Source organism: Anopheles gambiae, chromosome X, assembly GCF_943734735.2.
Source record: "Anopheles gambiae chromosome X, idAnoGambNW_F1_1, whole genome shotgun sequence".
In the NCBI taxonomy this organism is placed as follows: domain Eukaryota; kingdom Metazoa; phylum Arthropoda; class Insecta; order Diptera; family Culicidae; genus Anopheles; species Anopheles gambiae.
Window position 1 is genome coordinate 11,158,916 of NC_064600.1, and position 15,799 is coordinate 11,174,714.

The 15,799-nt window shown below is 46.3% G+C and overlaps 1 protein-coding gene across 1 annotated transcript in view; it reads left to right on the forward strand.

Moving 5' to 3' along the window:
* The window catches only part of LOC3289716 (alpha-2Db adrenergic receptor), a 210,479-nt gene extending 195,082 nt beyond the window's left edge, over window positions 1–15,397 (forward strand). The window contains exon 4 of the mRNA XM_061645865.1: window positions 1,432–15,397. Within this exon, the coding sequence (XP_061501849.1) occupies window positions 1,432–2,463 (1,032 nt within the window). The 3' untranslated portion in view covers window positions 2,464–15,397. The remainder of the gene's footprint in view (window positions 1–1,431) is intronic.
* The last annotated feature ends 402 nt before the right edge of the window (window positions 15,398–15,799 follow it).

The following is a 15,799-nucleotide window of genomic DNA, read 5'->3' on the forward strand; positions in this document are numbered from 1 at the left end:
ATCTAAGTCTACTGGACAAACCGACCTGAAGTTATGTATGGACCTTGGACAGCATCTAAAATAAGAATTCACGGTTTTTAATACCAGCTCAAAAATGTTGAAAACGAAAATGACACTAATGTTTAGATAAAATTTACTATTTTGCCATGGATAAACCAGTCACTGCCAGGTATTGCCAATATTTTTGCGTACTAAATCTTGTTAAGTTGGCAAAAAACATCCAAATTTTAAGCATATCAGACGCCTATAGCATATTGAAAATGATCCGCCTCAAACCTCCTTTAGTAACACATAAACAATATGGCGTCATCCATCAATTACGTAACGCAAAAATTGTAATTTTTTCATCTCCCCCCCCCCCTTAGTGTAACAAATTGAAACGTGAGAAGAACCCCCCCCCCTTCCTCAAATTACGTAACTGGTGGACCCCCCCCCCCCTTAAATAGCTTAGTTTATTGAACAGAATCCTCGTTTATTGCTCATTTGTTATTCGAAAAAAAATCATACATTTTATTTTGATTTACGTAATAAAAGTTAAAGTCCTCCCCCATGAATCAAATCGTAACGTTTGACGATATCCCCTCCCCACCCCTATCAGCGTTACATAATTGATGGATGACGCCTATTTCACATTAAAGTTTTGTTTCTGTTAAAACGTAACTGTTATCCCAATATTAAATGAAAGGAACTGCTAACGATCCTTTTTCTTGTGTCATATAATATCATATAAAATCTAGGCGGCGGTCCGTGCTACTACGTTTAATAGCATTTTAGCCCAAGTGGTGTCAAATGAGTTTGACATCACTGCCTTAGAGGTAACAATTGTGACACGCTGCCAAAAATGATGCCTTAGAAACAAAAATGAGTGGGTTGAAAGCCAAATTTAGCGGCAAAAACTGCAATACAAGTATCAGTCTCTTGAACGTCGTTAGTTTCTATTAAGGAACGTGATTATTTACAACCTAGCAAAACGTTTCTTAGAAGTATTGATGATTATAATATAATAAGCTGTCCAGACCAGCCAGTTTAAAAACCTAACGGTGTTTCCACCAAGGCCCTGTTAGAATTCGTATCGTGTCAACAGTTAGGAGAGAGCATGCAATTGCAAGTTCCTTCACGACATTGTGAATTGTTGTTTTCCAGCAAAGTATAAATTCTTATGTACGATTCGATTGGAAAAGAGATGTGATGATAATGAAAAAAAAGAAACAAACCGCCTAAAAGTATGCAATCTCCATAGCAAATGTACCCTTTTAACCTGCAAAATGTAACACTTACACCCACGGTTTTCCTCTGTGTCTTGCAATCTTCCCCCAACCTGCCTATTACACTCCTTCTGTTCCCTATCATCTCCTCCCCATGCCCCCCTCTCCCCCCCCCCCCCCCCCCCACACGGATTTCCCACTGCTACCCACCCCACCCTTTTCGCAGGATACGAGTTTTACGCGGAATGCCGGTACCGTGCCGATGCCCTCGCTACCCAGTGCCTCTAGCAATAACAATCAGTCGGCGGCGGCGGCGGCCCATCATCAGCAGCACCCGGTGCAGCTTTCCAGCGGGGCGCAGGGCGGTGGCAGCACGCAGATCGCGACGATCGAGCCGCCGCCGCGCGGCACCCCGATGCCGATCCCGGTCGTGACGTGCGATTTCGCGTCGGACATGTCGACGAGCGAGGCGGCCACGGCCGAGCAGGACCAGCACGGCCCAATCTCGCCCGTCGCGCTCGAGCCGAAGGACACGCTCAAGGTGACGCAGCCGGCGCAGCAGGGCCGGAGCACGAACGGCATCACGGCGGCGGGGGCGGCCACCGAACCGGTCGCCTCCCCGTCGTCGGCGGCCGCCCGCAGCCGGGCGCTGTCGGTCGGCATCGACACCGACATGGTGAGCGAGTTCGACCCGTCCAGCTCGGACTCGGGCGTGATCAGCCGCTGTGCGGTGGTGAAGCCGCTCAAGTTTCGCCTCTGCCAGCCCATCTTCGGCAAGGGCAAGGCGAAGGCGCGGCAGGCGAACGCGAAGGCCGCCGGCCACGGCGGGGCGCACGCGGGGCGGGGCAACGCGCCCAACTGCACGCAGCCGATGCTGGCGGCGCCGGGCGGCCAGCAGGCGATCTCGCAGCTGATCGCGGCCAAGCAGACGGACAGCGCGTGCAGCGAGCTGGAGCCGGCCCTGCCCCCGAAACCGAAGCCGCGCGACCCGGAAAAGGAGAAGCGCCGGATCGCGCGCAAGAAGGAGAAGCGGGCGACGCTCATCCTCGGGCTGATCATGGGCAGCTTCATCGCGTGCTGGCTGCCGTTCTTCTTCCTCTACATCCTGGTGCCGGTCTGCCCGGACTGCCACATCCCGGACAGCGCGTTCTCGCTCGCGTTCTGGCTCGGCTACATGAACTCCGCGCTCAACCCGGCCATCTACACCATCTTCAACAAGGACTTTCGGCGCGCGTTCCGGCGCATCCTGTTCAAGTGATGTTTAGCGTACGTGTGCTGCTATCGCTGCGTCTCCCGTAGCATCGAGAAGGCTACGGAGCGGGCCATTGGCGGCGCACAGCTCGGCGGCGGCTACCGGACCGGCGGCTACCTGCGATGATAATACGCGCCGCTAGGTGGCGCACCCGCACCGCTGTTCCTACTACAGTCACCACCATCGTCATCACCAGCACCGGCGCCAGCGTACCGCGAGCCGGCCGGCACCGTCGCGCTGCTCGTCTTGGTGGCCGCCATCGCCGTCGCCACCATCGAGCCGTGCTGGAGGAGGCCCTGGATGGTGCCGCGGGGGATACCGGCGCGCGAAGGGTATGCAACGCCGCCCATCTTTCGGTAACACCAATGCGAACAAGCAGAGAGCAATAGCTGTAGAGAGAAGGAGAGAACACGAAAGATTAAAAATGTAAAGCAAAAAAAGCAACACAAAAACACTCACACACATATTTACTGCATCTTCGAGTCATCTTTGTACACTCTCACAAAACACACACACACACATACACATGCGTATAGCTGTGTGCGTATCAGAATGATTTGGATGTAGTGTTTAGCAGTACTTTTCCCCACCAATTACTCTCCCACCAAGCGTAAACATGGCGAACGGACGTGCGAGCATTGTGAAAAGCCGGAGAAGCAAACTACGAAAATAAATACTGCGGCAGAGGGAGATGAGGCGAACAAACAGCATCAAATGATCAAAGCAGACGACACGGAGAAGCTATCCGGCAATACTTAAACAATTATTCGCACGAAGCTGTGTACTTATCTGCAAACCAAACCGTAGTGTGCGTAGCGTACTACCACTATATATCTAGCTAAAAATGCAAGGGACGGCCAGTTGGACACTAAACAAGTAAAAATCGAGTTACGGGCAGCACGGCAAAGCAAACCAAATCGCCCCCCAAAAGTAGGTGGTACTATGAGTAGGAAAAAACATAAATAGACGTTAAGACAGTGGGTTTCTGCACAGCATAGCACAGTGGGAAGGGACACAAGCGCAAAGCGTAGGGTACACAATGCACAACCTTCCTTCCTGGAACAGCCGACACGTGTACATAGTGCAGGCAAGAGGCGGTATAACAAGAGCGAGCCGAACAAAAGCCCAGGAATCCAGCAATCAAAAATCAAACCTCTTCTCGCAGTTGTGGCGCTCGGCAGCTGAGGTGATGAGTGAACTGGGAGTGGTCGTTTGCTTCGCTCTCCGCGTCTTAAGCTCGGCGGCCGGCGGTGGGGCTTGCTGGCGGAACACGAAACCCGGTGACTAGTGGGTCTGGGACTTAGCTAACTAATTTCAAACTAGTAATTATCAGCACACGTGCGGGCAGCGTAAAAAGGATGGGTGATACGAAACCGCTGAAATTGCGCCGCGTAGAAATATTTAGCAAAACAAACAAAAAAAACGCCCCCACACAGAGCGATGCATTCGCCGGCTACACCATTTGCATTCAGATTCGGGGGAAAAGTTGGGCGAGCGAAGGTTCAACCGGGATGGGCAGGCAAATTGGAACCATGTTTGTCCTCGGGGCAGGCACCGGTTTTAAGCACCGTCAAACAAATGCTATTAGTTTATTTGTGTTTAAATAGCACACGCACACAAACGCAAAAATGTCACTGTGTTTTTTTGTTCTTTTTAGAACCGAACCGAAACCACCCGCCCGCGGGAAGCGGATCCGAGAGCGATGGAAATGTAATGAAAATTGCAGAAACATTTAATAACAAAAAAAACCTCTGCACGCAAATTTTAATTATGCATTCTAAATCGCTCCCGCTCAATGCGGTGCGTGCGAATCCAATTTACTTCTCGACGATTTCATTTTGCGAAAAATGTTGCCACCATTGCCACCACCACCCCCAATCGAGCTGGATGCATTTGGGGAAAGCTGAGCGCTAGCTGCAGCGCAAGGGGGAAAGAATGTACTAAAGGAAGGTGAAAGGAGGAAGCAACAACAACAACAAAAAACTTGTAAAAATCAATGACTAATAGTTGGTAAATACCGGTATTAAACAGGGGGGTTGGGGGAGCGGAGACAGCACCTGCGGTGGCGGGGACCGCTTCCGGGCCCCGCCGCGCGTCCAAGTGCGAAGCTGCCAACCCCCTCGATCGAACGTGATGCGTCCGAATCCTGTTTTTTTGTACATAGCGGAAGCGGCCAGACAGATTGAGGGAAACCACACACACACACACAGCATATTGCAACCCAGGCAGAGAACAAGACAATGCACATACAAACACACACATACACACACCCACACATGCGTACGGTAAAGCGAGTAGGACGGTGTGCGTGGTCGTTTCTCGAGGGTAAAGGATGTTGCGTAAAGTTGTTTTATAAAAACAAACGCGCCACTTGTGTCCTTGCCTGAGACGATTCCGATGCGCAACCATGGAAGGGAAGGAAAGGGAACAGGAAGAGTTCGGTGGAGGGGGGGGGTTGTTTTGGGGTGCGGAGGACTGGCGAGGATTGAGGGAGGCAGAGAGCGTGGCAAAGGCACGAAACTCGCTCGCTCTCACCCACAAGCAATAACACTGTACCGGAGTACGGTACTCTTTACTGATGCTTCCTTCTCAACCCGCCATCCCCTTGACCACTACCCCTCACCCCTCTCATGAGGCGATTTTTTTTTCTCTCTCTCTCTCTCTTTCTATCATAAACTTCAAACTTCGCGCCCCCAGTAAACAGACGGTTTGATGCGCTAATCGCAAGGCGCATGCTTGCAACGTTCAGGCTTATTCTAGCTCTTTTGCTCGATTTGGGTCGAGTAGAGAGATTTGAATCGAACTCACAAAATCATAATTGTAGCCAAGAAGTAAGGAATCTCCTTATAAAAATTGAATTGAAATGATTTCTTCTTATCTAACCTTCCCGCTAAACATTGCAAGGGTTTCGAGTAGTATCTTCTGTAAATTCTAAATAATAACTGCTTGCCTTCACAAGCTGTTGTAATCCCAAGTGACATTTGCTCGCACTTGTTTGTCCTCATCTGCTCGACTACTACTCGAAATTACTGATATAGTGAATTTGTGTGCCAGTAAATTAGACTCTCTTCTATGGATGAACGATAGCATCTTGCTGATTTAACATTCAGAGCTTTACTTTTTGATGTAAAAAGGAAGCACATTTTGTGGGACGTTATTTTCTGAAAATTCGGTATTTTTTAAAGTATAAAATGGCTAAATGACGGACTATAACGAAAGGAAACGTTATTTTCCGGTAAAATCAGAAAAAAAAAACAAACAAAAAATTCACACCACAGTTGATTTTAAAGAGCATTTTTCTATATTCCCTTGAACTGGTGCAGTTTCAAGGAAGTTTAAGGTTCCAGTTTAAGGTGAATTGATCGAATTCTCGATAATTCATGCTCAAAAATGTCAAATTTCAAAGTGACATTTGTTCTACATTTTTAACCATGATTAATTTGCTTGAATATTTGGATAAAAAAGGAGGTACATTTCGTACGGCGTTATTTGGTGAAAATTCGATGGTTTTTTGTGTAAAAAAAATTATACGACCAGTAATAAGCATTGGAAACGTTGTTTCCCAAAGGATAGAAAAGAAAGCATCGAAAAATACACTTCACAGTCGATTTTAAAGGGCTTGTTTTAAAAGTCCCTTAAACTGGTGCAGTTTAAAGGAAGTCTGAGGTGCCAGTTTAAGGGAAATAGCTCGAAACTCCGATTTTAGAACTCGAAAATGTCAGTTGGGTTGGGATTTGTTCTTAGTTTTTAACCACGATCTACTCGAATGGTGCCCGAGATACATTTTTTTGGATTTGTGCGTGATAAAACGTGTAGCAAGCGTCAAAATTCCCTTTGTGCGTGTGTATAACCTTCTTGTATCTGATGATAATGGCGCTCATTTCGTTTTTCAGATTCATTGGTTTGAATATTTGGCGAAAAAAGAAGCCACATTTCGTGCGGCGTTATTTTGTGAAAATCAGGTGTTTGTTGGTATAAAATAACTATACGAACAGTGGGAAACGTTATTTCGCAAAGCACAGTGAATAAATCAATGTATAAAGCCACATCGGAGTCGATTTTAAAAGGTTTGTTTTAAAAGTCCGTGAAACTGGTGCAGTTTAAGGTAAATATCTCTAAAACCCCGATTTTCTAAGTCGAAACGTCAATTGAGATGCGATGGCGCGCGGGCTATAAAGTTATACGGAGTGTAAAGCCTCATGCGAGCTCGACGACTGCTCGAATTTTTTGGGGCATAGTTTACTTCATGTCTGCCAAAAAAATTAATTTCGATCCATTTTCTACTTTGGGTTTTGATGTCGACAACGACAGGCTTGAATTGACTCTAGAATCGAAAGAACACGTAGACGTTTTAATGGATAAATCTCTCTTGACGTTTGCATAAACAATGTTTTTTTTCGGCTTGTTGTAGATAACAAAAAACAAGCAAAGAAAGACAATTTCTTTCCATGAACATCCTTTGAAAGGTAGTTATTTAAGCTTACTTGCAAAAATAAATCTACAACCTTGCGAACTGCCTTCTGTCAGTAGTCCGCAAGTTTCCCCAGGACGGACAAAGACATCCGTATTGGCATGTTGTTAAAATCTACCTTCGATTTTTATCACTTTTTCGCTAGTTTTCTGACATCAAAATTGTTGGAGTAGAGCTTTTGCATCATGTTAGGGCAGAAAAATTCGATGGACAACAGCTAGGAGATGTCTATATCGGGATGTCGGACTAGGATGTGATATCAAAATTCCTCCGAAATTCACCTAAAATGATCGCATTGAATTTTACTGATATTTTTCTTCATGTACCTCAGGTACTATTTCACTGTTTGGTCGATTGCATCGACATCCCCGGCCAGGAGAACTCAGCGATATATCGACTTGTCCCTCGGTTTCCATTTGCAGCATCATTTGGTGCTTCTTTTCGCTCAGGGTCGTCGGCCATTTGGAACCGGGCGTTCTATCGATGCTCTTAGTGTTATCTAATAGTGCCAAGACGCTGTAGATGCCGGAACAGGCTTACACGACGTCCACAAACTGCCGCACGGAGTCCGTTTTCAGCCCTGCGGGTTGCCATTCTTTGATCGCGCACGCTCCTGCACAAAGTTGCTTTACTATTTTGGTCATCACGGCGCGAGTTTGAGTGATAGAGGTGTCAAATATTGTCTACTGACTCATAGGATACTATTACCAGTGCAATCAACGTTTTTTTTTTGTGCGGGTGAAGATAAAAACATGAAAAATTGACAATTATTGTCCATGTTTTTTAATGCAAACGTTACTTGACACATATTCTAGGGACACCTCGAAACAGCAATTAGCAATATTCAACTCGACATGTCGAGACATGTCGATTGCAAGAATAGGATAAGCCTGAACGGTTTGTAACAAATTAGCCAAAACTGATCTGAATATTGTACCAAAAAAAAGTAAACATAATCATACCATTGCTCCCCGTGTGTACAAAAGTGGGTTCGCACTCAATAGTCAAGGGCATCGGGCGGCACAAACGAAACACTCGCCCGCTCGAGCATGCATGTGGGTGTGTGGCAACAGTTTACACGCATAGAGTTGCACAGTAATAACCACAACACAAACACAACAAACACACACACATACATATATATATACACAAGATCGTCCACAGGGCGACTGGATGTTTTTTAGGGTTAGGAAATCTTGTGCTAAAGTGTAGAGCACACAAAACAAAACAAAACAGCACACCCGAATCCTGGAATGTGCTGTTAGCTAAAACTGTTTCAAATTGTTTCAGAGCTCGTTTTTTATTGTCATTGTGTTTTTTTTTACCATTATTGTCATATTCTAATAAATGTTGAACCAAAAATCGCGTCACGAACAAGAATTGTCTGCAAAAGCGAAAAAGCAAAGCAAAAAAAATTAAATACAGTGGAACCAACCATCCCTCTAAGTGTAAGGCATTTTTAAACAAACAAACTAACAAAAAAAAGAACAGATAAACAGCACGCGTGCATCGGTGCATCGGTGCACGAGTGCGCGAATAATGAATGGGGGAACGTAAAGGAATGTAGAAGAAATGTAAAACCAACCAAGAAAAAATATTTAAAACAAAAAACAAACACACTCAAAAAAACCAAATAATTACGGTAGCTCGTAAGCCCCTGTGTGTATCTTTGCGACAGTATAGTATAGTGAACTTAAATACACACACACACACAGCCACACAGAAACACACAAATCGTACTTGTAAGCAGAACACACTACATTACTATGTATTGTCCATCGGGCATTGTCCAATGGTACAAACATGATGAAAGCAAATCAAGTGAAATTAGATGTTTTTTCGCGGATCGCGCGCAGTGCGGTGATGGTGGTGGACCCAAATCAAACCCGAAAAAAGAACTATAATTATATAAATATACATTTAAAAACTATATACATATATACATACATATATATACATATATACATATAAAAAAAAGTCTAACACCACAAAACCATTTGCTCGGCGCGAAGGGCTCCCCTGTATTGGTAAGGTTCGCAAACTACCGTTAATGGCAAAACAAACAAAAAATAATTCAAACAAACAAAAAACCCCTTTCAAGGAAACGAGCTGTAGGAAGTCTTCGCTAGTATTAGTATTGCATCCCGCGTGCCCGTTTCTCCATTTTGTATAGGTATGAATGTGTGTGCTGTGTAATAGGGGAAACCCCCGGGGGGGAGGGTGGGGGGGAACTATGCCAAACGTAAGTAGGAACAGACATACATACAGACACCCTCCCCCCACTCCCCCCACCAGGAAAGGAAAGCAATTCGAGCAGTGGAGTGCGGAAGACAGTGCGAACTATCAGCATCAGGCAGTTCGATCGGCAATTCGGGTGATAAATAGCGAATAGCGAGAGACGGGAACGGGAGGTAAAAGGGGCGGGAGGGAAGGTTGCTAGCAGGAGAGAGAGAGAGAGAGAGAGAGAGAGAGAGAGAGAGAGAGAGAGCACACACCGGCACAGGCACACGCGTTGTTTTTAGTCAGCTGTGGTAATTATTCTAAATAATTCCTACGCCAGCTGCACAAAACCGAACGAAATAGAGAGAGAGAGACATTTCTTTTTTGTATTAAATTATCACTTATAAGTGTGTGTGTGTGTGTGTGAGAGAGAGAGAGAGACAGAGAGAGAGAGATAGAGGGTAAAATATTTAACTGTGCTAAGTTGCTGGGTTGCAGCTTCACCCACAAGCAACAATTACCGACAATTAGCCGACAATTTATTAGTGTCTATGTATAGAAATGAATAAAAAAACATCGTTAGCTAAATTTAATAAATAAATAAAAACACACACACACATGAGCAAATAGAAAAATACAACTTTTAAAAAGTTACATCATCACACCGGAGATAAGAAGCAGCGCAATAGAAGAAGGGTAGAAAAATAGGCGAAGAAAAGTCATTCTAATTCACGTTTTTATGTCTGGATCCAGTGCGCCAAGGGAGGGTTTTTTTTTAGCAAGCCATGGCATTGTTTCTAATACTGCGTATGTGCGGGTGTGTGTGTTTGTATGTGTGTGTGGGAAGGTTAACAAAACCAAATGGAAGCAAAACCATCCCTCCCAATCCCCCCGTTGCCCACACCCTTGCGCCTAGAGTGTAAGCATAGATGAAGGTGTTTTATAGGTGTTTTTGTTTTTTTCTCTCTTATTTTTTGTTTTACGTTCAAAAAGGACGAAAAGAAAAGAAAAAAACAAACAAAATCAATCAATTGGTGTCTAGTAGTGTGTAACTTTTTGCTGGCTCGTCCCAGCCACCATAGCCATTTGCACGGATAGCAATATAACACAAGAATATAGGATAATAATATAACAAAATGAGAGCGAGAGGGGAGAGAGAGAGAGAGAGTGACCACATAAAACTACAACCGTAACTGGGAAGCTGAAAAATGTGCACATCTTAGATACGACAGTTAGCCAAAAACAAAACGCAACGAGCAAATTGTGGGCTGAAGAGATCGGCTGAGGACAACATCGCAACATTTGCATAAATTCAGTCAAATGGTATTAAACGTATTATTCAAGCGGTGTGTCAAAAAAGCGAGAGAGGGAGAGAGAGAGAGATAGCACGCAAAACGAGGTTTCCGATCGATTATTACATTGTAAGCTAAGCTAGGTGTGGATGTTCCCGTAATTCTGATCGTTTTTTGTACTTAGAAGAAATCGTCTCAACAACCGTTAATGACTACCCACCTCCCCCTTCTTTGTCACTACCATCGAACCTAGGAAAGGAGGACGGGGCGGTTTAAGAGCAAATACTAAACGCAATACAAAACAATACGTGCACAACGTGCAGCCGGGGGAAAGCAAAACATCCAAAACCCTTCAAAACGACACGGCGACCACCACCACCACCACCATTTTAGGAGCACCGTACCAAGCAAGCCTTCATCGTACCTTTTTCTTCACAACCCACCCGTTTATCTCGTTTTCCCGTTGCTCTGTACGGGTTTTGTGTTTTGAATTAAAAGCAAAACATTTTACTCTTTCCTTTAAATAACAACAACAAAAAGCAGGCAAATCACAAACACACAACCAAAACTAAATCAACAACAACATCCCACGAGAGACGAACACTATTAGTGTGTGCAAAAAATAAACGACAACAACTTGCTGGGAACAAACAAACAAAAAAGCGATCGTATCAATGGCCTTCTAGTAGCCAGATACAAAACTACATTATATATCAACCCCCAGAGCGTATAAAACTGTTAAACAGTGCAAGAAGCTACGGAGTATGAATAAGTTGCGTGCGCTTTGTTTTATGTTTTGTGAAAATGGAAGCCTTGCTGTGACAATTTGGCAGTACATTTTATGTTCAAAGTATTTTCTGCCTTTTAATACTGCTTCTTCCCATCATTTTGGTAATGCACAGTTTTTTTGATTGACAAACCAGGATGGCTGTTAGGCCACTTTTCTTGCAACGATCTCTTTTTTTTTACCTTATTGCAATTGGAGACTTGCTGGACAGCCACATCATGTTCCATCGACTAGAACGGACTGGCTAATATGTGAAGGATTAATATCTAGGCTGCACAGCGGGGAGATACAACTTCCATTTTCAGAGCTTTTTTTTTAACACTTTTTTAAAGATCCCACAGAAGCAGTGGCTTTAACAAGTGAACTGATGGGGTTCGTCGCTTGCTGACCAATACCCACATGAGACTCAGCGTTCCACCTTTCGGACATTTTTTCTTGCTTTTAAGCGATGGGAAATCACTTGCTTGCTTGCTGTGTGTCAAATAAGGGCCCTTCTGGAACGTTTGTCCATATTTTCAATAGTGAAGCAGAGCTCCCCGGATTTAAAAAAAAACACACACACACACACTTTTTATTACAAAGTTACCGTCAGTGTCTTTTCTTTTTTTGTGCATTCCACCAAAGTAAACACAATCATTGACGACACCTACACTAAATGCGCTCGAACTTATTTATAGTCCATAAAAAAAAAGCAAGACAAAAAAATAAGCACACACAGTGGTGTACAAAAAAACTGCTAAATATTTTTTTCTATACGGAGGTCGTGGGGGGGGAACGAACCTTCTCATGTACAGATGTCGCGAAAGAGTCAGTACTAAACACGGCACACCGACGCCCATTTTCTTGCTGGGCGAGAGGGCCCCAAACGAAGCGATTCAAGGGGTTGGGAAACGGAAGGGACGGAAAAAGGGAATAAAAACACACACCACCCCTACCGCACCACTACCCACTACCCAGGTTCAGTTTATGAGGCGGTCAGCGAAACGACCAGCGCCTCGGTATGTTAAGCTGAGTGCGGGATGGTGAACTTTTTGATGGGTGAGCGAGGTGATGAAAAGCCGGGCAGCTTCGCTGCTATCCGGACGCTAAAACATTCAGCCAATAACGTGGTACTTCTGTGTGTCTGTGAGTGGAATGGTGGCGGAAGGTGGGAAAACTAATTTCGTGCGTTCTCCAACCCATCTACCCACTCCAACACCAACGCCACTGGAGTTTTCCTTAAAGGGTGCTCAACCCACGGAGTAGGGAGCGACCGAGTGTCAAACCGCGCAGTGTACCGAAACCACAGCACCAGCTTTTGTCTGGGCAAGCCTGCACCTTCCACTACCATCCCCCCCCCCCCCATCACGCCATCACGCCATCACAAATCAAACGAAAAGACAAACGCGGCGACATGGCGGTCTGTGGGTCCGAGGCGGAAGCTTCGTTTGCCACAAAACGCTACCAGATGACATTCTACTACACACACACACACATACACACACATACACACAGAATGAGAGAATTGTGTTTCCATTACAGCAAGGTTTTTGTTAGCTGTGTGCTGTGCAACACAAAAAAGCACCCCGGTCGGTTGGGTGAACGCTTTCAACTCGGTTCGCTAGCTCGGAAGAATCAAATTAAAAATTTCATTTTTCATCACCCGTTCGCCCTCGGAACTGGATTGTTGCAATGAAGCTGGTGGTAGCTAGGGCACGAAAGAGTGCAAAAGAAAGAGAGAGAGAGAGAGAGAGAGCGAATGAGAGAGGTAGTAACAAAACAAACAAAAAACAACATCCATTTTTGCGCGTGGTCAGGTCACGTCAAGAGTCGTAATTCTAATTTTAGTCTGCCCAGCATCCACCGCAAGCGCACATCTTGGGGGCCAGCTGGTGCGGGCGGGGCCAGGCATTTAACCCAGCATTAACTAATCTACTGCTGACTAGGTACTAAGTTGCTCAAACCCATTTTCTTGGCATGCGTTCGAAGCAAAATGGGAAAATTTCTCCATGAAGAAAAAAAGCTAATTTCCACCGAAAGTACAGGCCACTGGCGCATAGTGCATACTTGCACTGGTGGCATTGTTGGCGCGTCAAGCTGGCTGACACTGGCGAGTGGTTTTTTTTTTCTTCTCCCGAACACCGTGCACCCGTCATGTGTGCTTACAAACAGCTGGTTGATAAATGCTTTCACTGCGCGAGCGAGCATTTTGAGCGCCCCATTTGCCGGAATGCATTCAACCGCACCCCTCCCTGCACGTGCCCTGCCACATGCGAATCATTTTGAGCGATTAGTCTAGATTAAGACGTTGCTGAGGGCGCTCGTCTTGTGCGCTTGGGGCAGCACTTGAGGGTATGGAAAGGAAAGTAGCACCACCCAAAAGTGGCTGTCACTTGTGAACCCCCGAAATGAGATTTAGCAACCCGTCACGTTTGGCCGGACGACAAAGACGCCGGAAAAGGGTGAGGGTTGCCCGATCCGGACAATAAAAGATGATGCCAAGCGCTGTCAGTTGGCCCCAAAAGCGGTGGTGCTGGATAAAAGGTTGAGCATGACGCACAGTAACTGACAGCCAGCACACCAAAAGTGCTTCTGATTGGCTCCGTGGCGGTGCTTGTGGACATGAGGGCAGGTGGTGGCAGAAAGCAGATGGGGGGGAGTTTCTTCTTTCGCTCGGTCAATCCTGTCGTGTGTGTGCCCGTGTGTGTGCCCGTGTGTGTGTGTGTGTGTTTAATATTTCTCCAGAAGTCGTCGGAGGTCCAGGTCCCAGGCGGCAAATGCTGCGGCCCCTTCGAACAAGAAACCCTCCGCAAGGCTTCGCAAGTGGATGCTTAATTAAAATTATTTTAATTATCCGTTCCCCCGCCTTCCCAGTGTCTCTCTGTGTCCGTGGGTCCGTGTGTGAAAGTGTGTGTGATAAAGTTAATGTCACACCCACTGCCCACGATGGATTCGCTCCAAAGTTTTATCGCCTTCCGCTTAAAGCGGACGGAAGAGTGGTGGTGAGGTTTTGCATTTCCGAATAACTTCTGCAAACGGCCCCGGACGGCCTTGAATCACCACTAGCCCATTAATGACTTTTTTTTTGTTTTGTTTTGTTTGCTGCTGCTGCTGTTGCTCCAGCCTACGTAATGGCCAGCAAAGCCACAACCGGGATGGCCTGTCACTCTCACATATGCCTGTGTGCGACGAGGGGTTTGAAGGGCAGACCCATTTCCCATCCCGCACCCCTTGCCCCAGCTCGGGGACAACTATATTTAATTGAAAAGACCAACAGCGTTACAGCTGTCAAGCCCCGTTTGCCAAAACTACTCACCTACCACCGACCATTCTTTTAGTGGTGTGCTCTCTGGAGCGCTCCCGGCTATTGTTAGTTCGATTCCGACTCCGGCTGGATCGGAACCACCATAGTTCTGAGTCGGAGTCATCTGGAGCCTTCCGGTGTCATCGGGAGTTGGAGTCATTTGGAGTTGTCCGAAGTCGTCCGAAGTCATTCGGAGTCATTCGAAATCGCCCGGAGTCATCAGGAGTCGTCCGGAACGTTCCAGAGCGATGCGGAGTTTGAGTCATTTGGAGTTGTCCGATGTCGTCCGGAGTTAATCGGAGTCGTCTGAGGTCATCTGGAGTCATCAGAAGCCATTCGGAGTCGTTCAGAGCCTTCCCGAGTCATCCGGAGCTGAAGTCATTCGGAGTTGTCCCAAGTCCGTCGGAGTCGTCCGGAGTCATCTGAAGTCATCAGAAGTCATTTGGAGTGTTGCGGAGCCATCCGGAGTCATCCGGAGCTGTCCGAAGTCGTCCGAAGTCGTCCGGAGTCATTCGGAGTCGTCCAGAGTCATCCGGAGTTAGCCGGAGTCGTTTGGAGTTGGCCAGAGTCGGAGTTGTCCCGGAGCGGACATTGCACCGACTGTTTTCTGTCGACTCCAACTCTCGACAACTCAGACCCGGGATATCTCCGAATAGTTCCAGACGACTCCGAACGATTCCGAACGATTCCGTATAGCTCCGGATGACTCCGAACGACTCCGGATGACTTCAGACGAATCTGACTGACTCCAGAAGACAAAGACTCCGGACGACTACAGACGATTCCAAACGACTGCTACGTTCCGGATCGGAATTTCGGTTCGGAGTCGACTCGGGATGTTTGCCAACGTTACCCATCACTAAATTTTTTGCATGCCCCCCCCCCCCCCCCCCCCAAAAAAACCAGGTCGATAAAGCAACATGCGGCGGGTAATGCAATAAAGAGTGTGTGTGTGCCCGCATACGTAGGCACAAACAGAGGTTTTGTCGCGTGGAATCATAAATTAACAGCAAACAATGGTGTAAACAAACCAACAAACAAAAGGAGACAGAGTGTGTGTGTGTGTGCGCGCGTGGGAAGGTGGAGGGAACGAAAACCTTCCTTCAGAGAGTGACACCCCCGCCTACAACTATCGCCAGTTGGTTGTTACATGGCGAAGTGAGTCGGTGATGGCCAAGTTTAATCATCATAATTAAATGTTCACCACACACACACAGAAGCCACCCTGTTTCTTCCTTCTTTTTCCATACTTTGTGTGTGGTTTCCCCCATGCGCTGTCTCTTTCGTAC